Genomic DNA, 23,675 nt, shown 5'->3' with positions numbered 1-23,675 from the left:
ATTCCACACAGGCAGTCACCCGAAAGTTGGAATTGAACCCGGGTCCCTGGTGCCATGGGGCAGCAGTGCTAAACACTGTGCCAATGTTCAGCCCAACGCGCCTGCTGAAAAAGAGAGCAGAAAATCCCCCCCCCCCCCAATTCTTTTAAAGATTAAAGTAATAGGATAGTAGCCTGATACACCAGCTTATCAGAAAGATGTGGATAGTTTGGAGGAAGTGCAAAGGCTCACCGGGATGTTGCCTGGTCTTGAGGCTATTAGCTATGGTAAGAGGATGAATAAACTAGTTTTCACTGGCTGAGGCGAGACCTGATAGAGGTCTACAAAATTATGAGAGGCATAGACAGGGTGGATAGTCAGAAGCTTTTTCCAAGGGTGGAAGTGTCAATTACAAGGGGGCACAGGTTCAAGGTGAGAGGGGAAAGTTTAAGGGAGATGTGCAGGTTATGTTTTTCGCCCAGAGAGTGGTGGGTGCCTGGAACATGCTGCCAGAGGATGTGGTGGAAGCAGGCACATTAGCATCATTTAAGAGGGCGTCTGGATGGATAAATAGGGAGGAAGTAGGGGGATACGGACCGAGTAAGGACAGAAGGTTTATTTTTAGTTAGGGCATCAGGATCGGCACAGGCCTGGTGGGCCGGAGGGCCTGTTCCTGTGCTGTACATTTCTTTGTTTTTTGTTGGGGGCTTTTCACAGTAGCTTCATTTGAAGCCTACTTGTGACAATAAGCGATTTTCATTTCATTTCATTAAGAACCCAGTTCTTCAGAATCATCAAATGATACGATGTGGAGATGCCGGCGTTGGACTCGGGTGAGCACAGTAAGAAGTCTTACAACATCAGGTTAAAGTGTTTGTTTCAAACACTAGCTTTCGGAGCACTGCTCCTTCCTCAGGTGTATCAAATGATACAGCACAGAACTGCTCTCCATTGCATCTTGCCACCTCTTCGGGGGTTATCAGAATAGTCTCAATTCCTCACTCTTTCCCCAACCCCCAAATCTCTCCCCTTCAAGTATTGATCAGATTTCCTTTTTGAAAGTTACTATCGAATCTGCTTCTACCGCCCTTTCAGGCAATGGGCCGCCATAACTGACTGAGCAAATGGGCGGGAGTCTCCATTTCCCAGCTGCACGTTTCCCAGCAGTGGGAGGTGGCGCGTCTTTCGCAGGTGGCAGGATTCTGTACTCCAGCTGCTTGCCAAGGGGTTTCCCATTGAAGCCACCCACGCCGCCGTGAAACTCACAGACAGGAGTGCGCTGCCCCGGTTTGGGGGGGGGGGGGGGAGGAGGAGAGGGTGGGGGGGGGGGGGAGGAGAGGGGGGGGGGGGGGGGAGGATCCCAACGGCTGGAGAATTCCGGCCAAAATGTTTCCTCATCGAGCCGCAGATTCTTTAGCTCATTACCTTGACCATGTGACCTCGGATCATCGACCCACCTTGGGTCAGTGGAAACTATTTCTCCTTGTTTACTCTATCAAATCCCTTCGCAATTTTAAACATTTTCAAAAGGTCATTGTGCTGGAATCAGTTTTCTCCCAGTCGTGTTACTGTTAAATTAGTGAAGCGTTTAGCCGGTCTTTTATAAGCCATCTGTTTTGGAAAGCTTCCAGCAACGCTTTGGAAAATTGCCTTGATTGTTGTAATGCACTTGGATTTCTTCTGGCCCCTACTAATGAAACAGGTAGAATCTACACCACACAAATGTCGCCTGAAGGACTGGCTTGATAAGAACCAACTAACGTAGCTCCATTGTGCAGAAGAGTTGAGGAGCAGTGTTGGAGGAATGATGTGTCAAAGAGTGGGGAGGGATGAGTAACACTTAACTATCACAAGCACAGGGGATGTGTCTGCAACTTTCATTGGGGCTTTACACTTACTTCCCACCTTTTGCACACTCTCACAACCTCCAGCTCATCTGCCTGCATCCAAACTTGCACAAACTCCCTTTCACCTTCCAGCCCCGTGATCAATGGCCTACGTTGGCCAAAGATCAATTTTAAACCTTTAGATTTGCTACAAATCCCTCCCCTACCCTTATCACCTATGATAGCCCTGGGATTCTCCCCTTAAATTTCCCCGACCGCTCCCTCCTCATTAAAATTCATTTTGTCTATCAATTTCCATCACCTGAAGTAATATTGGGCTGGGTTTTCCTATCCTCTCCACCAACAGAATCACCAGTCCCACAGACAGCGACCACCCTCCCCTCCCTCCTCGCTGCGGAGGGTTCCCAAGTGAGCGAACAATCTTTGGTCTTTGGTGGCTCAGAGTGATGTTTGATAACAGTTCAGGGATGTTCGGCTGTGAATGGCGCCATGCAAATGCAGACTATTATTCACAAAGAGCCTGTATTTGCAAGGCTGTTGGCAGCGAGTGGAGAATTGGCTGTGTATCTATGGACAGGCAGACTGGCAATTCCGCAATTCCGGGCAGCCGGAATGAGGCATTTTCTCACAATACTGACCAATGTTTCCCTCTGCTGCCCACAGCCTCTGTTGCACTGCCCGGATCCTTAAGATTCCCGCGCGACTGTACATGGGCAAATCTTAAAGGTACCCCTCCTTGTGCGCAGCCGGTTCCCTCCCACAGTCCAAAGATCTGCTGGTTAGGTGGATTGGCTATTCAAAATAATAATAATAATCTTTATTATTGTCACAAGCAGGCTTACATTGAAACTGCAATGAAGTTATTGTGAAAATCCCCTAGTCGCCACACTCCGTCGCCTGTTTGGGTACATGGAGGGAAAATTCAGAATGTCCAATTCACTGAACAAGCATGTCTTTGTGGGCTTGTGGGAGGAAACCGGAGCACCCGGAAGAAATCCACGCAGACACGGGGAGAACGTGCAGACTTCCCGCAGACGGTGACCCAAGCCAGGAATTGATCCCGGGACCCTGCCGCTGGGAGGCAACAGTGCTTACCATTGTGCAGCCGTGCGTACATACATATGATACATGGAACAATTCCTCAGCAACATTGGGTAAACCCCGAGATGGATCAGATTGTCTCTGACTTACGGAAAGTTACACTGAGTAGCTGATAGTTTCCCCATTCTCTGTTCCTTTATCTCACATGACGCTTTACAAGGTTGTGAAGGTGTGTTTTTGTCTTATGGAAATACCTTGACCTTCTGAATTTGCCCTGGAACGGTCGCGTTTTCTTCAATCAAGCCTGGGGCCTCAAATAAAATCTAATCTTTTGCTGCAATTACAGATAATTCAGAGAATCAGCGCAGTGGACAAAGATAAACCACCCAGTGGACACCATTTTTACTTCTCCCTTGCTCCCGGCACTGCCGTTAACCTGAACTTCACGGTGCAAGATAACAGAGGTACCTATTTATATACTACTGCATTAGTGTCTAGGTCAATCGGAGCTATGTGGTTGACATCCTTTCTCTTCCATGTTGATCGCTGATTCTGAGCAGAATTCTGAGCGTTTCTGCTGTTGGATATCCGTTATAGATTCATTGGCCCCTCTAACAATGTAAAAAATATGAATTAGCTCCCTGGTCAGAAACAGTGCTGTTTGAATCACCGCGTACACCTGGATGAAGGTGGTCACTCATTTCACAAAGCAACTGATGCACCATCAATTGGACACGAGGCGAAGATGTGATCCATACAAAAGGCTTTAATACACAAGATGTGTGCCCGGCAGCAGACGTACAGAAGAATGGCCGACTGCCGGGGAACACGGGTTATTATATCCCATCCTGTAGGCGGGGCTACCTACCTCTCAGCCAACCGGCTGAGAGGCACATGACCTACCTGGGCCAATGGGCAGCGAGTCCTCTGCACCAATGGCAGCTCACCTCTGAAGGTACCGTAATACCCCTAGTCATGCTACCACAGCAACCTTTTCCAAATGCCATGTTCATCTCTCTTCATCGAACCAATGGTCTAAATTTTCAGCAACACTTGGGTCCTTACACCACTTCCTTTCAGGGTTGTATCGGTCTGACCGAACAGAAATGAAAACAATTTTAAAAAGAGTTGAACGAGAAGCTTAAAAAAAAGAACTCAAACCGTTCTATTCTCCGGCAGTAGAGCAAATTATTCTGTGAATTGGTTTGAAAAGACATGAAAAGAGGGGTGACCTTTTTCCTAATGTCGCTTATTTTACATTGTGATATGACAGCGTGACAAAAATGTTTTTTTTTTTTGCTCTGTTAATGGCTTTTCTACGCAAACATGTTGCTCGCTGTGGAGCTGATCAATCAAAGTGTGTAAGTGCTGGAGACCCGTGACACCCCACACAACATGTCCTTGTATCACCAAATGATGGATGACGATGGAACTCTTCATAATTAAGCTGTAATGTACTCAAGGGCGTGCCCAGCTGCTGAACGAGACAGGAGCTCAAAGACAAATTTTGTATTGCCTATTTAAAGTAAAACAAGTGGGAAGAAAATGGAAATATTTAATGGGCACTGACTTTCCTCGTAATAAGTCACATCCAGTAGTTAATTGTGTTCCAAATTACTATAACACTGAATCAGATTTTACACTCGAGTCACCTATACTTGCACATAATAGGTATATATTGTTCATTGCATGGAAACAAAAACAATTTATCATTGAGATATCTACAATTACATAATGGATCAAAATTATACCATTGTGTGAAAACCAAGGGCAATTTATTTTACAGAGTTTCTCTCTGCACTAGCCCACACTCAGAGGGAACCATCTACCTGAATGCGGGCAGCACCCTGTCGTGCACGAGATTAGCCGGGTGTTTCCCAGTGTTTGGAGCGCCGAGAACACCCCGCTATCTAACGGCCATCCGGGTAGGTGGGGGGCCTCAGCAGGGAATTCCTCGACGAAGCCGCACTTCGCCCCGTTTTCTGCACTGAGGCGCTCGGCCCGCCAGAACTCCTCAGTGCAGCGAGAGATCGGGACGCCATTTTTAAATGGTGACCGATCTCTCGAGCTCCCAACACCACCCTCTCCAAGCTTCAACTCGCTATAAGGGGCCCCCCGGGGCTCCCCCGCATTGGGAACATCCTGGGCCATCACCGCCGTGCAAAAAAATTCCAGCTGGTAGGGGCACTGCCAAGCTGGCAGTGCCAAAGTGACCAGGTGATACCAGGCATACCACGGTACCACCCTGCCCAGAAGGCATGCACATGGAGGCCTCCAACCCCCTGGGAGACCCCCACGCATGCCTTTCCATCTGGACCCTGTGGAGACCAGCACTTGCCTGAGGTCTCCAAGGCGATGGAGTTAGATCTCACACCTTTATCTTTCAGGGACATATATTAGAGTGCGACTCGCTGTCTCACTGTCATATGCAGATTTGCCAGAAATTAATCCCGCCGAGATCATGTTGGATCCCGCGATCATTGACCACCCAGGAGCTTCCAATGACCTGGGATAACCCCCAGGTGCCGGTTCACCTGGTCCGTGTTTGCATGGACCAGTACTATTTGGCGCCCAGCTGGGGCCTCTCTGGGGAGGCTGATAGATGCTGGGATACAGTTAGACCCGGCGTCACTGTGCGTGACTGGGTCCTTTTGATTGTGGGTGGGACCCAGATCGCAAGATCAGGTTAGATCTCGAGAGGCGTAACGGCCGCGGGAACCCCAGGTGGATGCCTCTACCAGCATCTACCGGCCTCGTCCCGCTCCGATTCCAGTGGGATGCATCCAGTAGATCACGCCCTTTATCTGAGCGTGTGTTATAAATATGAAACTTGCTACTACATGGACTGGATGAGGTACATAGCATTGACACATTTTTGGAGAAATCAGATAAGTTATTGAGAGGTAAAGACTTAAAAGATTAGTTTGATGGATCTTGTGAAAATAGGGTAGGAACAGACACACCATCGTAAGCATTTTGGGCTGTATTTCTTTGTTGTGCAAAATTCTATGGAATTCTATGTAAAAATAGCCTGATTATTTTTCCCCCCAATAATGTTTAGATAACACAGCTGCGATTGTGACTCGCCGAGCTGGGTTCAGTCGACAAGACCAGGCCGTTTATTTCCTGCCGGTTGTGATTGTGGACAACGGGACTCCATCATTGAGCAGCACCAACACCCTCACTGTCCGGGTCTGCGGTTGCGATAACGAAGGCATCGCCCGTTCGTGCAATGCTGAAGCCTTTGTCCTGCCCACTGGACTTAGCACTGGAGCTCTCATTGCCATCTTGGCCTGCATCCTGACGCTTCTGGGTATGTGGTGCATCCTTGACGGTTTTGTTTTATCCACTGTTGCTGAGGTTGGAAATGGGAATTTTCATTCGAGGCATCCCAGATGCTCCATGGGCCTCGGATGCGCCATTGTCAGCAAATTGTGGTGTGAAGGATTTCCCAGATGTAGGTTGGGCAAAGTAGCCTAGTTCAGAGCAAGGTGCCCCGCTCCAACAGAATGTGAGCCAGATATCTTGCTGTATAATTTTTAATGCAAATTAGACTTACAGGAGACTTAATTTTGATGAAGAGAGTATGGAGGACAAGAGAGATAATGAGATACTAAACAATCCTGACCTGCACATCTGAGAATGCTAAATATCCATAATAACATTGTGCGCATATCAGGGCAGCAGGGTAGCACAGTGGTTAGCATGGTTACTTCACAGCTGCCAGAGTTTTGCCCACTCACTCGCTCAACCTAACTCTGTGCAGGTAGGAGGGGCGTAGCCAGAGGGCACAGTTGTAAAATCATTCGCAAAAAAAAAAGGCAGAGGGGAGATAGGGAGTTACCTTTTTAGTCAGCATGTTGTCATGAGCTGGACTGCGCAGCCTGCATGGGGGGGGGGGGGGGGGGGGGGGGGGGATTCAATTTTAACTTCAAAAAGGAATTGGCTCGCTCCTTAAAAGGGGACAACGTCATGAGGAATGGAGTAAGAGCAGGAGAGCGAAGACAACCCCGACATCTCTTCCCAAGAGACAATGGCTCTCTTTCTGCGTTGCGCGACTCCACGATTAAAGGAGGTGACGACTGAACTCATAAATAATGCGGGTCACTTGTTGAATACAGAAATCCAACCATAAATCAGAAGAAAGGCAAAGGTGGTGAAAGGTAATGAAAGGAGGAGTGGGCTGGGCGTCTACACTGGTCAAAATGATCAGAGAAAGATAGAAGGGAGTAGAGAGTTCAGGGAGAATAAGAAAGTTGTAGTTGAACAGAAAATGCTGGACAATCTCAGCAGGCCCGACAGCCTGATGCTCCTCGATGAAGAATCGGATTAGGCTTGAAATGCCAGGTGGGATTTTCCAGCCCCTCCATGGCGTGTTTTCTGGCGGAGACTCACTACTGGCCACCAGCGAGATATTCCAAACCTGCCGATGTCTGCGCAGTTGTGCGTGGCTCCTCCCCCACCCCACCCAACCCTTCCCCCACCCCTCCCCGCCCCGCCACCAGGGACCCGCAGTGTGGGGTCGCCTTCGGTGAGACCATAAGATTTCGCCGGCAGGTATGCTGAAAAATCTGGCCTGTTCCCCTCCCCACCGACGCCCCACTACCAGCCCTGATGAGTTTTCCCAGCAATTCCTGTTTTAATTTCACATTTCCAGCACCCGCAGTATTTTGCTTTCATTACTGGAGAGATGTATCCCTGTACACCGAGGGCAACGGTTAGCCTTACAAGATTACCAACACCCCAGTGAGCTATTTGTTAGAGAATTATAGTGCACGGATTACCAGAGAATCATGTGAAGGATGTTTTTCTCTGTGGAATAAAAACTGTATATGAGAACAGCAAAGTTATTTTAATCAATCAAATGTAAGTTGCAGGAAGCACAAAATCAGCAGGAGGCAATTTAGTCCCTTGAACCTGTTTCCATCCTTCTACTAGATCATTGCTGATTGGTGTCTCATACCAACTTTGATCCATATCCTTTAAGATCATTCACTGTCGCTAGGTCACATACCCTGGTACGTCCTCCCTAACAGCACAGTGGTTGTTCCTACACCATATAGACTGCAGCGGTTCAAGAAGGCAGTTCGCCACACATGGAATACTGTCTTCAGTTCTGGTCACCCTATTATAGGAAGGATATTGTTAACCTAGAAAGAGTGCAGAAGAGATTTACGAGGATGCTACCAGGACTTGATGGTCTGAGTTATAAGGAGAGACTGGAAAGGCTGGGACCGTTTTCCATGGAGCGTAGGAGGCTTAGGGGTGATCTTATAGAGGTTTATAAAATAATGAGGAGCACAGATAAGGTAGATAGTCAACATGTTTTCCCAAATGTAGAGGAGTCTAGAACAAGAAGGCATAGGTTTAAGGTGAGAGGCGAGAGATACAAAAGAGACGAGAGGGGAAATGTTTTCACACAGAGGGTGGTGAGCATCTGCAACGAGCAGAGGCAGTGATAGAGGCGGGTACAATTTTTTCCTTTAAAAAGCAGTTAGACAGTTACATGGGCAGGATGGGTATGGAGGGATATGGGCCAAATGCGGAAAAGTGGGACTAGCTTAGTGATAGTAACTGGGCGGCATGGACAAGCTGGGCCGAAGGGCCTGTTTCCATGCTGTAAATGTCTATGACTCTGGCCAGCACCTTCTCAAGGGCACTAAGTGCTGGCCTAGCCAGCGACGCCCACATCACATGAGTTAATAATGGGCGGAGCTCTCCGGCCTCCCAGCCGTGTGTCCCTCGGCGGTGGGGAGGCAGCGCGGCGTTCGCTGGCGGCAGGATTCTCAGCTCCCGTCGCGGTGGCCCAAGGGAATTCCCATTGATGTCGGAAAACCACGGGCCGGGGGTGCGCTGCCGGTGGGACCTGAGAATCCCACCACCAGTGAACGGCTGAAGAATTCCAGGCGATAAAAAAAAAGTATTGACATTTCCAGTTGTATCTGTTCGGGAGATATTTCCAGATTTCCACAAGCTTTTGCACGATGAATGAATCCTGAATGGCCGAGCTCTCAGAATTTGTCCTAATTCTAGACACCCATCGCTCCCCAGCAAACCCCTCCCCCCCTCCCCGCCTATCGCAGTCCCATTGGCCATCCCAGTGGAAATGCTTCCCATAAACATCTTAAACACCAAAATTAGACATTCCCGTCACCTTCTGTGCTGAAGGGAGCGCAAGTCTAGTCTCAGCACCAGTTTACTGATATGAGCACAGAACTCAGGTTGTCCCGGACTTGCATTTTATCAACAGATTTACAAGCCGCCAAGCCAATGGGTGTGCTCTCAGCTAGAGTTTGGTGAAAATGGGTGACTGCAGCTACGTTCTGCATTACTTTGTCATTTCTGTTGGGTAGCAGACTGGGTACCTGGCCATGAGTGGGAATGTGATTACCTCAGTACAGTCCCTTGAATGCTAAATACATGAGCAATTGGCCACCGCATTATGCAAGATTGGTGTAAAGACACCTGCCGTAGAAAGTAAACTAAAATTGTGGTTTTCAGGATGGAGTCTCTTAATGCCCAAATCTTGTCAATTTTCTCTTCAGAATCACTGAAGAATGAACCCAGTGCTGCACTAGGTCAAGCGTTCGTCTAGCAATTCCCGGAACAGATCACTAGTCTGTCATGAGGGGCTCATAGCTTGAGGAGTGCCTCTCAATGTCAACATGGCTGACCAGGAGTTTCCCCCAGTCTCAACACCAACCAGTGGCGTGTTTGGAAGGATTTACAGGTTGACGCACTCAACCTGTTTGCCTGCACCTTCCTTGACCATCAAGTCCTGGGGTGGGACTTGAACTCGGAGCTTCAGGCTCAGAGACAGGGATGCTACCCACTGCGCCATGAGACCTTCTTGTATTCAGGGTAATGGAGCCAAAGCAAATCGATGGAGTTGATATGGAGACCCGCCATGACAGAATGATGGAATAGGCTTGAGGGGTGGGATGGCCTATTCCTGTTTCTAAATTCCTGTTTCAACCTTGGTGAGGCAGATTTTCAATATTATTTTTCTTGTGTTACAGTGCTGGTGCTGCTCATTGTGACGCTGAGAAGGCGCAAGAAGGAGCCTTTGGTATTTGACGAAGAGAAGGACATCAGGGAAAATATAGTCAGGTACGACGACGAGGGAGGCGGCGAGGAGGACACAGAGGCTTTCGACATGGCCACGCTGAGGAACCTCAATTTCATCCAAGACGTGAAAACGCGCCGGGACGTGACGCCCGAAATCCAGCTCTTTTCCAAAGCGGCACACAAGCTGTCTCCTGATAATGTCATTTTCAGGGAATTTATCTGGGAAAGGATGAAAGGAGCTGACACTGATCCCTGTGCTCCGCCATACGACTCTCTACAGACGTACGCGTTCGAGGGGAACGGCTCAGTGGCAGAGTCACTCAGCTCATTGGAGTCCATCACTTCAGCGTCGGACCAGAATTACGATTACCTCAGTGACTGGGGACCCCGTTTCAAGAAGTTGGCCGACATGTACGGGAGCTCCAAGGACTCTTAAAATCGCAACGTTCGAAAGAATGCACTGATTTTTTTTTTGTAAGCCGCAGAACGGTTTCGGGGACTGGGGTGGAGGCGGGGGGGGGGGATAAAAATGTAAATACAAAACCATTTTTGAAGAGTCTTACTTTGCCTCTTTTTAAGTGGTACAGTTTCATCAGAATTCCCATGGAAAACACGCCAAACAAGCAGATTGCGAGCATTGCTTAACTTTTTTAGATACGAAAGATAGAACCACAGCAGTGCTCGGTTATAAGCATTATCTCTTCTGATTTGTACAGGAGAACTTATCGTTTTTTTTTATTTGTTATGCGTTGATATATTTATATTTTAAAAATCCCTATCATGTCTGAATCAACATCAGGCATGGGAAGTACATGCTGATTTTAATTCAACTCCAAAATGTACGGATGAAATAAAGCATGAGCAAATGTAATTAAATTAATCTCTGTCTTCTCCAAAAGTCACTAAAAATGGCAAGGAAGTATTTTCACTGGATCATTATGCTTTCTGGGCTGTTATCCGCTGCAGGCTGCAAGTGATGAAAAAAATAGAAATTTTTTTTTCAAATGTCAGAATCGGAAATCTCATCATATGTCATAATCTGTGAAAATAAATTCAGGCGCAGTTTTGTAGACAATCATTACTCCTTGGATCAGTAGAGATTCCTTCCTTTGGACATATATGAATAATGAATAATGGGTTTTTGTAATAGGATATTAAAAAGTGTCATTACGTTTGGTCACACCTGTATAGTTTACAATAAAAGAATGGAAATTAATATACTTTATGTACCTAGTTATGTAACACCAATTTGCATGGTTCCCTCAACTTCTTTCTCTTGTCCATTCCTTTGGTCAGTTTTACCATCCATCCCCTTCCCTGCCCAACTTGTTATTTTATGTTTTTTGCCATGCGCGAGATGTGGGTTTCAGTGGCAAGGCCAGCCTTTGTTCCCCCATCTCTAATTGCCCTTGAGTCAGGGTGAGGGGGAGAAATTGTGGTCCCTGGTAATCAGCTTGAATTGTTTTGCACAGGTTTAGCAAACACCTTGGGCAGGATTTCCGGTCTCCGACATCACAATCGCGTTCGGTGATCGGTCAGAGAATCCCCGTTGGCGCCAAATTCGGGGGGGGGGGGGGAGGTGCCGCTTTTGCAATGTTCCGAACCCTCCAAAATGGCGTACTCACAGAGTGCGCCGCACGCCACGGGACGGCCTTAGGATGTCACCTCAGGCCCTCCCCCGATGCTCCGCCCCCGATGGGCCGAATTCCTGACGGTCCTGGTTGTGCGTGCTATTTTCCTGGGCCAACCCGGCGTGGCGGCTGCGGACTGAGTCCAGCATTGCCACAGTGGGGTGGGAGCCGTTCCGCAGGCAGGGGGGACTTTGGCGGGGGCTGGGGCATTGGTGGGGGGTGGTCCGGGGGAGGCGAGCCTGGTCAAAGGGGGGCATTGTCTGGCAGGCCGGGTTTGCGTGGAACCGGGTGAATGTGCGGCCACGGACCCAGTAATGCTCCGGCCATATCTGCAGCTAGAGTCGGGGGCTCTGCACTGCGTGCCTGCTAGCTCCCCACCTGACGGCGGATTGGTGCAACTTTTGCGCCATTTCTTCGGGCGTAAAACACCACTGTTCCTACGCCGGCGTCAGCACATAGTCTCCCAAATGGAGAATCCAGCACCCTGTCATCTTTACTTCATGTGTCTATTTATAAATCCCATAGAAACCTCTATGCTTTACAACCCACGGCTTGCATACAACTGGTTCTTCGTTATGAAGTCAGTTTTGCCCATTCAAACCTGCAATCTTCGGACAGCAACATGCAAATGATATGGGGCAGGATTCTCCGACCACCCGCCGGTTCGGAGAATAGCCGGGGGCCGGCGTCAATCCACCCCCGCCATGTCCCGAATTCTCCGCCGCTGGAGATTCGGCGGGAGTGGGAATCGCGTCGGGCCGGTCGGCGGCCCCCCCCACCGCTGATTCTCCGGCCCGCAATGGGCCGAAGTCCCGCCGCTGTCAACCCTCTCCCACTGGCGTGAATCAAACCACCTACCTTACTGGCGGGAGCAGGCGGCGCGGGCGGGCTCCGGGGGCGGGGGGGAGGAGGGGTGGCGCAGGGCGAACTGGCCCTGGAGTGCCCCCATGGTGGCCTGGCCCGCGATCGGGGCCCACCGATCGGCGGGCGGGCCTGTGCCATGGGGGCACTCTTTTCCTTCCGCCTTCGCCATGGTCTTCACCATGTAGGAGGCAGAAGTGACCCCCTCCCCTGCGCATGCGCGGGGATGACGTCAGCTGCCGCTGACGCTCCGGCGCATGCGCGGACTTACGCCGGCCGGCGAAGTCCCTTCGGCCCCGACTGCCGCCAACCACTCCGGCGCGGGCCTAGCCCCTCAAGGTGAGGGCCTGGCCCCGAAAGGTGTGGAGACTTCCGCACCTTTGGGGCGGCCCGACGCCGGAGTGGTTCACGCCACTCCATCACCCCGAGACCCCCCGCCGGGTAGGGGAGAATCCCGGCCATGGCGGGGTTCTCTGTCCCGCCACACCCGTTTTCTGGTGTGGCGCGCCCACTCCAGCAGTGGGATCCTCTGTCTCGGCAGCTGGCCGATGGGGCTTCCCATTTTGCCACCCCTAATCCGCATGGAAAACCACGGGCTTGAGAGCGCGCTGCCGGCAAAGCGGAGGATTCCACCCGATGGAGAATCCCGCCCATGAACGTCAAGCATTACAGACAACAATCCTTTGCACAAATGAACAGTTCTTGAACAGTGACATACTCCATTGGCGCAGTTTAAAAATGGCAAAATCTTCCAGAAAATTGGCATCAACCTATTCGCCTGCAATGATGTGCTATTTCCATGTACAGCACTGAGCTTTGTTGCAAGAAAACTTCCACCTTGCATTGGGCAATGAATATTTCCTCACTTTAAATTGAAATTGACCAGATTTACATATGCCCAGCATGGAGCATTAACAGGAGAGCAAAGTAATGACGATGCCGGGAAACAAAATAAAAACTGAAAATGGTGGAAAGATTCAACAGGCCAGGCAGCACCTGTGGAGAGAGAAACAGAGTCAAGGCTTCAGGTTCACGATTTGGAGCTGTATCACCGTTCCTTGTCGTTGGGTCAAACCCTTGGTGTACCTACCTTGGGCTATAAGGGTTCAGGAACGCAGCCAACCACCACTCCTCAAGGGCAATTAAGGGTGAGAAATAAAAATAGTGGCCTTGCCAACGACAGCCACATTTTTTGGATTCATTAACGGGATGTGGGTGCATATAAGCCAGGATGGTGAGTCACTTGGAGGGGAACCTCCAGGTGGTGGTGTTCCTATGTAACCAACACTGACCTGGCGTCCGTCTAAGGTGGTTTATGTTTTGAGCTGACCTCACTGGAATTCATAACCAAGTGGGGGGTCAAAAGTGAATTGCATTTAGCCTGGGTTATCCTTCACACTGTGTGTTGTGTGTGCGCCCTTGTCTCAGAACTTTCACGCACATACTCACTCACTCACTCACTCGCATAATCTCCCACTATCTCACACACACTCATTCTCTCACACGCATGAAATTTAACACAATTGATTTAAAAAAATCACAAGGAGGAAATGAGGAGAAGTCTTTCTGAGCAACAAGTTGCTATGATACAAACAAACGAATTAGGAGCAGGAATAGTCCACTCAGCCCCTCAAGCCCTGCTCCACCATTCAATAAGATCGTGGTTGATCCAAACGCCAACAGCATATTCCTGCCGAGCCCCGATATTCCCGATGCCTGAAGGGGTTTTAGAAGCAGATTCAGCAGTAGCTTTCAAAATGGGATTAAATGCATACCTCGAAAAGGAGAGATTTGGAAAGGTTTGGTAAAAGATCTGGGAAGTAGGACAAATTGGAGCGCTCTTTCAAAATGTGAGCAGGGAGTGCCTGTGTGCATGTGAGTGTGTGTGCGTGTGCATGCTTGTGTGTGGAGGTGCGCCTGTGTGCCTGTGAGTGTGCGTGTGTGTGTGCATGTGAGTGCTGTGATGAATGCAGGATTTTAGATATATTTGATCGTAAACATTTGGGAATTTAAAGATTAAAAGCCTGAATTAGAGTGTGTTTGACTGCTGTAGTCATGTTTTTAAAAGAATCTTGTTTTGCAAGACCAGAGAGCCAGAGGTGAAATTGACCAGAGTAAAAAGCCTGGGCTAATGTAACATTGTTTGCCTTGGGGGAGTCCCTGGGGAGTTAATGTTTATTTCAGTCTGGGGAGTTGATTTGTTTTTCAGCTTGGAGAAATGCTGTCATTGCTGGGTGGAGCTATGGGGTGGGATTTAACTAAATGGGAATAAAGTCCCGGCACTCGGAGCAACGAGAAACAGAATGCTATAAAATGGCACTCACATTAGATAGGGGGGCTCAGCTGGGGAACGTGTGGCCGAGACCTGATATAGCCCCGTTTTGTGCACTAAGGAGCTCCTCACTAGCAAGAGATTGGGACTCCATTTTTAAATGCCAGGTTGGCATTGCCAGGTTGCCAGTCTGGCAGTGCCAGTGTGCCCAAGTGGCACCAGGATTTCCAGAGTATCACCCTGCCCAAAGGGCATGCACCTGGGGGGCTCCGATCGTCTGGGAGATCCCCATGAGTGCCCTGTCATCTGGTCCCTGTTTGTTGGGACCAGTACCAAACGGCGCTTGCCCGAGGTCTCTGAGCTGACAGGATTGAATCCCAAAGCCTCCGGTCCCATGGGAATCTGCACATTAGAGTGAGACTAACTGCCTCGCTCTAATATGAAGATTTGCCAAAAGGTGATCTCGCCAGTTGTGGGCGGGATTCACATCACAACGCCTCGCGACATTGCTTTGAGATCCAGGGCCGGATAGATACCGGGAGCGGGGTCTCCCAGCATTCAATGGCCATGCTGTGTCACTGTGCACTGCTTTTCTGGTGCAGCATGACCGCAGGATCGCGTCCTCGGATTTGGACAAGTATCCCAGCCATTGTTCGGCTCTGGTCTGCGATCATAATTGTGCATGCTTGTGTGTGTGTGTGTGTGTGTGTGTGTGTGTGTCTTTGTGGGTGTGTCTGTGCATGTGTGTCTGTGTGCATGTCCATGTGTGTGTGCGGGTGTGTGCGCCTGTATGCATGTGCGTATGTGTATGGTGTGCATGCATCCACGTGTGCATGTGTGGGTGAGTGTGAGTATCTGCGTGTGTGTGTGAGTGTGTGAATGTGTTTGTGTGTGTGAGTTTATTACAATTAATTTCCAGGATGTGGGTGTCGCTGGTTAGGGGAGCATTTATTGCCCATCCCTAGTTTCCCTTCAGAAGGTGGTGACGAGTTGCCTTCTTGTACCGCTGCAGTCCTTGAGGTGTAGGTACACCCACTGAGCTGTTAGCGAGGGAGAGCCAGGATTTTGACCCAGCAACAATGAAGAAACGGCGATATATTTCCAAGTCAGGGTGGTGAGTGACTTGGAGGGGAACCTCCAGGTGGTGGGCTTCCCAGGTATCTGCTGCTCTTGTCTTTCTAGATGGTAGTGGCCGTGGGTTTGGAAGGTGCTGCCGAAGGAACCTTGACGAGTTCTTGCAGTGTATCTTGTAGATTGTACACACGGCTGCCACTGTTTGTCGGTGGTGGACGGTTTGAATGTTTGTAGAAGGAGGAGCAATCAAATGGGCTGCATTGTCCTGGATGGTGTTGAGCTTCTTGAGTGTTGTTGGAGCTGCACTCATCCAGGCAAGTGGGGAATATTCCATTACACTCCTGACTTGTGCCTTGTAGATGCTGCACAGGCTTTGGGGGTTCAGGAGGTGAGTTACTCGACGTAGTATTCCTAGCCTTTGACCTGCCCTGTTAGCCACAGTATTAATATGGCTCGTCCAGTTCAGTTTCTGATCAATGGTAACCCCCCAGAATGTTGATTGTGGGGGATTCAGTGATGGTAATGCCATTGAATGTCAAGGGGTGATGGTTAGATCCTCTCTTGCAGGAGATGGCATTACCCGGCCATAACATACAGTTTGAACAGGCTCATAATATCTATTTACATAGGATGATACATGGATTGAGCTGTTGCAGCTGATGCATAACCCTTCACCTCTACTCCCACCCCCCTCCACCTCATTGTTTTGTTGTGTAAAGAGGGACAGAGGCCAGTTGAAGACTAGATCATTCCGGAGCCCTGGAACCTTGTAATTGATTTGATCACATGCCCTGAGTGTGTGCCAGTGCCAGTTGACTGTATGCTAGATGTTCTCAGGCTGGTGGCCTCAGTGTGGATGCCCTGGGGCGCTCCATTGCTGTGCCCAGTGGATGCAGAGCTTGCTGTTTGGGCCTCTGAAGGAGCCTCCACTGATATAGTGGGTCTGTGGGCTGAATGGCTGGGATAGTGTTGTTTCTTCTGGTGCTGGTTCCAATACCTGTAGGAGGTGACGCCAGTCGTGTGCATAATAGTAGGTTCCAAGGCTGCCACAAAACTGCACGGCTATGGAAGTGGGATTCTGTGTGTGTGTGTGTGTGTGAACCAGTGCCAAAGAGGAACCAGGCAACCTGCCTCAATGACTACCTTCCGGCAGCCTTGACATCTATCATTATGAAGTGCTTCAAGAGGTTGTCATGACACACATCAACTCCATATTCCCAGAATGCCTTGATCCACTGCGATTCACATACCACCAGAACCGGTCCGCAGAAGACTCCATCTCCCTGGCCCTACACTCATCCCTGGAACACCTCGACAACAAGGACTCCTAGGTCAGATTCCTAATCATTGTCTACATCTTGGCCTTTAATACAATAATCCCAGCCAAACTCATATCAAAACTCTAAAACCTAGGACTTGGCTCCTCCCTCTACAACTGTATCTTTGACTTCCTGACCCATGGACCACAATCAGTAAGGAAAAACAGCAACTCCTCCTCCAATACTGGGGCCACACAAGGCTGCGTACTTAGCCCCTACTATACTCCCTATACACACACGACTGCGTGACAAAATTTGGCACCAATTCCATCTACAAGCTTGCTGATAACATGACCATAAGGGGTTGGATCCCAAAAAACGATGATTCAGAATACAGGAGGGAGATAGAGAGCCTAGTGGAGTGGTGTAATGACAACAATCTCTTCTTCAATGTCAGCAAAACTAAAAAGTTGGTCATTGACTTCAGGAAGAAAAGTATCAAACACACCCCTGGTCAGCATCAATGGTGCCGAGGTGGAGATGGCTGACAGCTTCAAATTCCGAGGTGTACACATCCCCATTAATCTGTCCTGGTCCACATCGACGCTATGACCAAGAAAGCACAACAGCGCCTGTACTTTCTCAGGAAAGTAAGGGAATTCGGCATGGCCACATTGATTAGAACATAGAACAGTACAGGCCCTTCGGCCCACACTATTGTGCCGACCATTGATCATAATCCAAGATCAACGGAACCTACACCCCTTCAAATTGCTGCTGTCCATGTGACTGTCCAAGAGGGGCTTAAATGTCCCTAATAACTCTGACACCACCACCACTGGCAGTGCATTCCACGCTCACCACTCTCTGGTATAAAGAACCTATCTCTGACATCTCCCTTACTCCTTCCTCCAATCACCTTTAAATGATGTCCCCTCGTGACAGCCATTTCCGCCCTGGGGAAAAGTCTCTGGCTCTCGACTCTATCCATGCCTCTTATCAGCTTGTGCACCTTCATCAAGTCACCTCTCTTCCTTCTTCGCTCCAGTAACAAGTCTTCCAACACCAGGCTAAAGTCCAACAGGTTTGTTTCAAACACTAGCTTTCGGAGCACTGCTCCTTCCTCAGGTGAATGAAGAGGTATGTTCCAGAAACATATATATAGACAAATTCAAAGATGCCAAACAATGCTTAGAATGCGAGCATTTGCAGGTAATTGAATCTTTACAGATCCAGAGATAGGGGTAATCCCAGGTTAAAGAGGTGTGAATTGTCTCAAACCAGGACAGTTGGTAGGATTTCACAAGCCCAGGCCAGATGGTGGGGGATGAGTGTAATGCGACATGAATCCCAGGTCCCGGTTGAGGCCGTACTCATGTGTGCGGAACTTGGCTATAAGTTTCTGCTCAGCGATTCTGCGTTGTCACGCGTCCTGAAGGCCGCCTTGGAGAATGCTTACCCGGAGATCAGAGGCTGAATGCCCTTGACTGCTGAAGTGTTCCCCGACTGGAAGGGAACATTCCTGCCTGGTGATTGTCGTGTGATGTCCGTTCATTCGTTGTCGCAGCGTCTGCATGGTCTCGCCAATGTACCACACTTTGGGACATCCTTTCCTGCAGCATATGAGGTAGACAACGTTGGCCGAGTCGCACGAGTATGTACCGCGTACCTGGTGGATGGTGTTCTCACGTGTAATGGTGGTACCCATATCGATGATCTGGCACGTCTTGCAGAGATTGGTATGGCAGGGTTGTGAGGTGTTGTGGACGCTGTTCTGAAGGCTGGGTAGTTTGCTGCAAACAATGGTTTGTTTGAGGTTGCGCGGTTGTTTGAAGGCAAGTAGTGGGGGGGTGGGGATGACCTTGGCAAGATGTTCATCTTCATCGATGACGTGTTGGAGGCTACGAAGAAGATGTCCTCCGCTCCGGGAAAGTACTGGAAGATGAAGGGTACTCTGTCAGTTGTGTCCTGTGTTTGTCTTCCGAGGAGGTTGGTGCGGTTTTTTGCTGTGGCGCGTTGGAACTGTCAATCGATGAGTCGAGCGCCATATCCCGTTCGTACGAGGGCATCTTTCAGCGTCTGTTTATGCCTGTTACGCTCCTCCTCGTCTGAGCAGATCCTGTGTATACGCAGGGCTTGTCCATAGAGGATGGCTTCTTTAATGTGTTTAAGGTGGAAGCTGGAGAAGTGGAGCATCGTGAGGTTATCTGTGGGCTTGCGGTAAAGCGAAGTGCTGAGGATTGGATTGGATTGGATTTGTTTATTGTCACGTGTATCGAGGTACAGTGAAAAGTATTTTTCTGCAAGCAGCTCAACAGATCATTCAGTACATGGGAAGAAAAGGGAATTAAACAAAATTCAAGAAAATACAAGAAAATACATAATAGGGCAACACAAGATATACAATGTAACTACATAAGCATTGGAGCTTTAGAATTAATTTTTAAAAGATTAGAACGAATATAAGTTAAGTAAAAAGCGGATCTATTGGGGAGAGCTTGCAGAGAGTCGCCTCGCTCCAGCGCCATCTTGGAAAGGTGACCGTCCTTGATGGAGATGAGTGTGTCCAAGAATGCAACCGATTTTGGAGAGTCGTCCATGGTGAGTCTGATGGTGGGATGGAACTTATTGATGTCATCGTGTAGTCGTTTCAGTGATTCTTCACCGTGGGTCCAAAGGAAAAAAATGTCATTGATGCATCTGGTGTAAAACGGTGGTTGAAGGTCCTGTGTGGTGAGGAGGTCTTGTTCAAACTTGTGCATGAAGATGTTGGCGTATTGAGGTGCGAATGTGGTCCCCATGGCTGTTCCGTGCGTCTGGATGAAGAACTTGTTGTCGAAGGTGAAGATGTTGTGATCCAGAACGAAGCGGATGAGTTGCAGAATTGCGTCTGAAGATTGGCAGTCGTCGGTGTTGAGTACTGAGGCTGTTGCAGCAATGCCGTCGTCATGGGGGATGCTGGTGTAGAGTGCCGAGACATCCATTGTGACGAGGAATGTTCCTGGTGTGTTCACTGTTATTCTCTAAGTCTGAATAAAGATTGTAGACTTCCAGTTGACACAAATACTTTATTCAATGGGTTGTTCTGTTTCCAGAGCGTAACTAGATATAATACTGTTAATAATTAATTGTAATAAACTCACACACACAAACACTGTCAAGAGGTATGACCAGTGAAGCTAAGCTAAACTGAAAATACTGAGCTGTCTCTGCTGCTGCTCACTAGCCCTGTGCTTCTGAAAGAGGCGGATCTTCCATTGGTCTGGACCCTTTATCACCATCTCTGATGCTGCCCTCTAGTGATGCTGTGGCTGTTACATCTGTATGTCGTCCCTGATGTATGTGCAGATGTATGTACAGATGACTACATGTTCGTGAGTGTGTGTTTGAGAGTGTGTGATTGCTGGAAACAATGGCACAGCCAAAGTGCATGTTAAATACAGATGAAGCAGAAAGCAGGAGTTGAGAGAATAAGTGTGATCACAAACTATAGCAGTTACAGGTTCCAGCTGAAGAAACACTGCAATAGGCAAAAAAAATATTTAAAGGAATAAAATAACAATGCTAATTTTCTTTAATTAGTAACCAGACACCATGAAAGTCTTTTACCACAGCACAGCACACAACCACAGCAAGCTGCCAATTGCTGCCTCGCTGTGAGCCTCACATTTTTCCCCTGTGTGCACGAGCATAAATGCAATTTGTGTTTAGCCTAATTGCATTTATACCTGAGGCTGAGAAGACATCACTCAAGTTATGCAGAGAGGGGTGAATGCATGGGAATGGGGGCATTGGGGCTGGCGGGGTGGCGGAGAGGGTATCTTCACTGTTTCAGCGATGACTTCTCAAGACCCTTTCTCGGGCAGCATGGTAGCACAAGCGGGTAGCACTGTGGCTTCACAGCGCCAGGGTCCCAGGTTCGATTCCCCGCTGGGTCACTGTCTGCGGAGTCTGCACGTTCTCCCCGTGTGTGCGTGGGTTTCCTCCGGGTGCTCCAGTTTCCTCCCACAGTCCAACATGCAGGTTAGGTGAATTGGCCATGCTAAATTGCCCTTAAGTGACCAAAAAGGTTAGGAGGGGTTATTTGGTTACGTAGGGATAGGGTGGAAGTGAGGGCTTAAGTGGGTCGGTGCAGACTCGATGGGCCGAATGGCCTCCTTCTGCGCTGTATGTTCTGTGTCCAGAGGATTTGTGATTCAAGTGTTTGAACAGAGGACAGGCAAAGTCACAGTGGAGACCGTCGTCCCTACTGGTCACTCCTTGGAGAAACTTAGGCCCTACACCAACCCTCGTCTCTTCAGCCAGAAAATAGCAGCAAAGGACCCGGAGAAGAAGATTCGCTCAACAGCAGCCAAGCCAACCAATCGCTCCCCAAATGTGATCTTTGTTCTTCTATTGGGCATTCTGAGTAGGAATGTTCAGAGGAGGGCCGGCAGGACTAATGAGAAGTTGGTTATACCAATGTACTAGATTGTCAGAGGCTTTTTCCCAGGGTAGAGGGGTCAATTACGAGGGGGCATAGGTTTAAGGTGCGATGGGCAAGGTTCAGAGGAGATTAAAAGTTTTTTTACATCGAGGGTAGTGGGTGCCTGGAACTCGCTGCCGTAGGAGGTGGTGGCAGCAGGGACGATAGTGACATTTAAGGGGCATCTTGACAAATACATGAATAGGATGGGAATAGAGAGATACGGACCCCGGAAGTGTAGAAGATTTTAGTTTAGACGGGCAGCATGGTCGGCGCAGGCTTGGAGGGCCGAAGGGCCTGTTCCCGTGCTGTACTTTCTTTGTTCTTTGTTCCTTTGTACCGACACACCTTAACGACAAAAGTTATTTGATTCTGCTGCGCCCACTATGTGGGATCCGAATGCACCATCTTACAAGGAGGCAGCTCACCACATCTCAAGGGCAAGCAGGGTCCTGCGTCCGCGTCCTACAAACCAACATAAGAAAAGAATGGCGGAACCATTCAGGCCCTTACCGCCAGTGGGATCTTACGGTCCCATCGATGGTGCCCCCCCCCCCCCCCCCCCCCCCCCCCCCGCCCCCTGACATCCCTCAACCCTGCGGCGGGTTCCCCAGCAGCAGAGGGTGCGAGCCACGTAAAAAGTTGTAGAAATTGGTGGGACCAGACGGCTCCTCCGCTGCCGCAAACCACATTGCGGGTTGGGGGGGAGGGGGGGGGGGGGGGGGGAGTTTTATTCATGTGAAAATTAAGCATTTAATAAGGTAGTTAAATTCTAACAGAGAACTCACGCCATTCCACAGATTTGGAAGGAACAAAAAAAAATCTCTTGACCGCTGCATGCTCGATTTCCAATAGGGTTCACCTGCTTGTTTCTTGAATGCCTGCCATTGTCTGTCCGCTGACCTTCCTTCCAGTAATGTCTGGGCTTTGTTTGTGCATCATGGAACACTTTTACACAATATATTCAGTAAGTGAGCTCTGCACGGTTGCCAGGTTTTCTATACATCAAGATTATTCATGGTTCATCGCATTCTCCCTCCCCACCTCTGTTATGGCAGGGTCATAACATTCAGCCCCTAATCAATACAGTCAGCAGGCTAATTGGCCTTTGGGTGTTCTGCATCCTCTCTGCTCGTTTGTTCGTAATGTTTAAAGATCAGACAGAAATTTGCCAACCTTTAAAACAGTCCTCCATTTGTGTCCTGTCACTGAGGTGATGCAGAATCAGGAAAACTGCACAGCTTATTGCAATGCCATTTTGTGTGGGAGTGCTGGTTTCCCAAAGGCAGGCGACCAAGGACTTGTAACAAACAATACTTTATTCATGAGCTGAGCAGCAACTTTTCAGAGGATTTACAGTGCAGAAGGAGGCCATTCGGCCCATCGGGTCTACACCGGCTCTTGGAAAGAGCACCCTACCCAAGGTCAACACCTCCACCCTATCCCCATAACCCAGTAACCCCACCCAACACTAAGGGCAATTTTGGACACTAAGGGCAATTTAGCATGGCCAATCCACCTAACCTGCACATCTTTGGTAAAGCTGGGGTCTTGTCTGGATATGGCTTCACACCATTGGCTGTGAGAAAGTAACCCAAAGAAGGAACTGTGTGGTCCTGATTCTGTTGAAGACGATATAAAGATGTGCATCATATTCTTGCATAATAGGGCCCAAGCCACTTTCCACATTTACTGCAGTGGTTGCTATATGCCAAACATGCTGCTCTGTTCTGAGGGTGAGGACCATCACAGTTACAGCAGGGCGTGCCCTGTACCAGATAACGTCAGCTTCCCACCTAAACTCCTTGCTGCTTTTTCAAACAAGCATGCAGATACTAATGGCTGTTTGTCGTGTCAAATCTTTCTCTGAAAGCAATTGCTTGCAGACTAGGTCACTGTGGACCCCACAGACTGTTCAGTCCCTGACTAACTCATCAGTAGGAGTGCCGAATGCACAATTGTTCACTAAAATTTTCAACGCTGCCATGTATGACTGTATTGATTTGTCAGATCTTTGATTTGTCGAGTTAAATGCGTGCCCACATGAGTATCATGTTCTTCACAGACAGGAAAATCTTCCCAAACTTTTGAAGAATTATTTTGCGGTCCTCTTTCTCTGCCTTCATTTGAAACACAAGAGGCTCAAACGCCTCAAGGTCCTCAGGGCCCGCTAGAATT

At 49.0% G+C, this 23,675-nt stretch overlaps 1 protein-coding gene across 7 annotated transcripts in view; it reads left to right on the top strand.

Annotated features, from left to right (window-relative positions):
- The window catches only part of cdh7a (cadherin 7a), a 355,342-nt gene extending 344,207 nt beyond the window's left edge, over positions 1-11,135 (top strand). For all 7 annotated transcript variants that reach the window (XM_038808624.1, XM_038808622.1, XM_038808623.1 and 4 more), the window contains 3 exons: positions 3,214-3,331; positions 5,929-6,180; positions 9,887-11,135. In XM_038808624.1, the coding sequence (XP_038664552.1) occupies positions 3,214-3,331; positions 5,929-6,180; positions 9,887-10,371 (855 nt within the window). In that variant the 3' untranslated portion in view covers positions 10,372-11,135. The remainder of the gene's footprint in view (positions 1-3,213; positions 3,332-5,928; positions 6,181-9,886) is intronic.
- Positions 11,136-23,675: the final 12,540 nt, after the last annotated feature.

Source organism: Scyliorhinus canicula, chromosome 10 (assembly GCF_902713615.1).
Source record: "Scyliorhinus canicula chromosome 10, sScyCan1.1, whole genome shotgun sequence".
Classification (NCBI taxonomy): domain Eukaryota; kingdom Metazoa; phylum Chordata; class Chondrichthyes; order Carcharhiniformes; family Scyliorhinidae; genus Scyliorhinus; species Scyliorhinus canicula.
The sequence above is the reverse complement of the archived record's forward strand: the minus strand, read 5'-3'. Positions and strand labels throughout refer to the sequence as shown.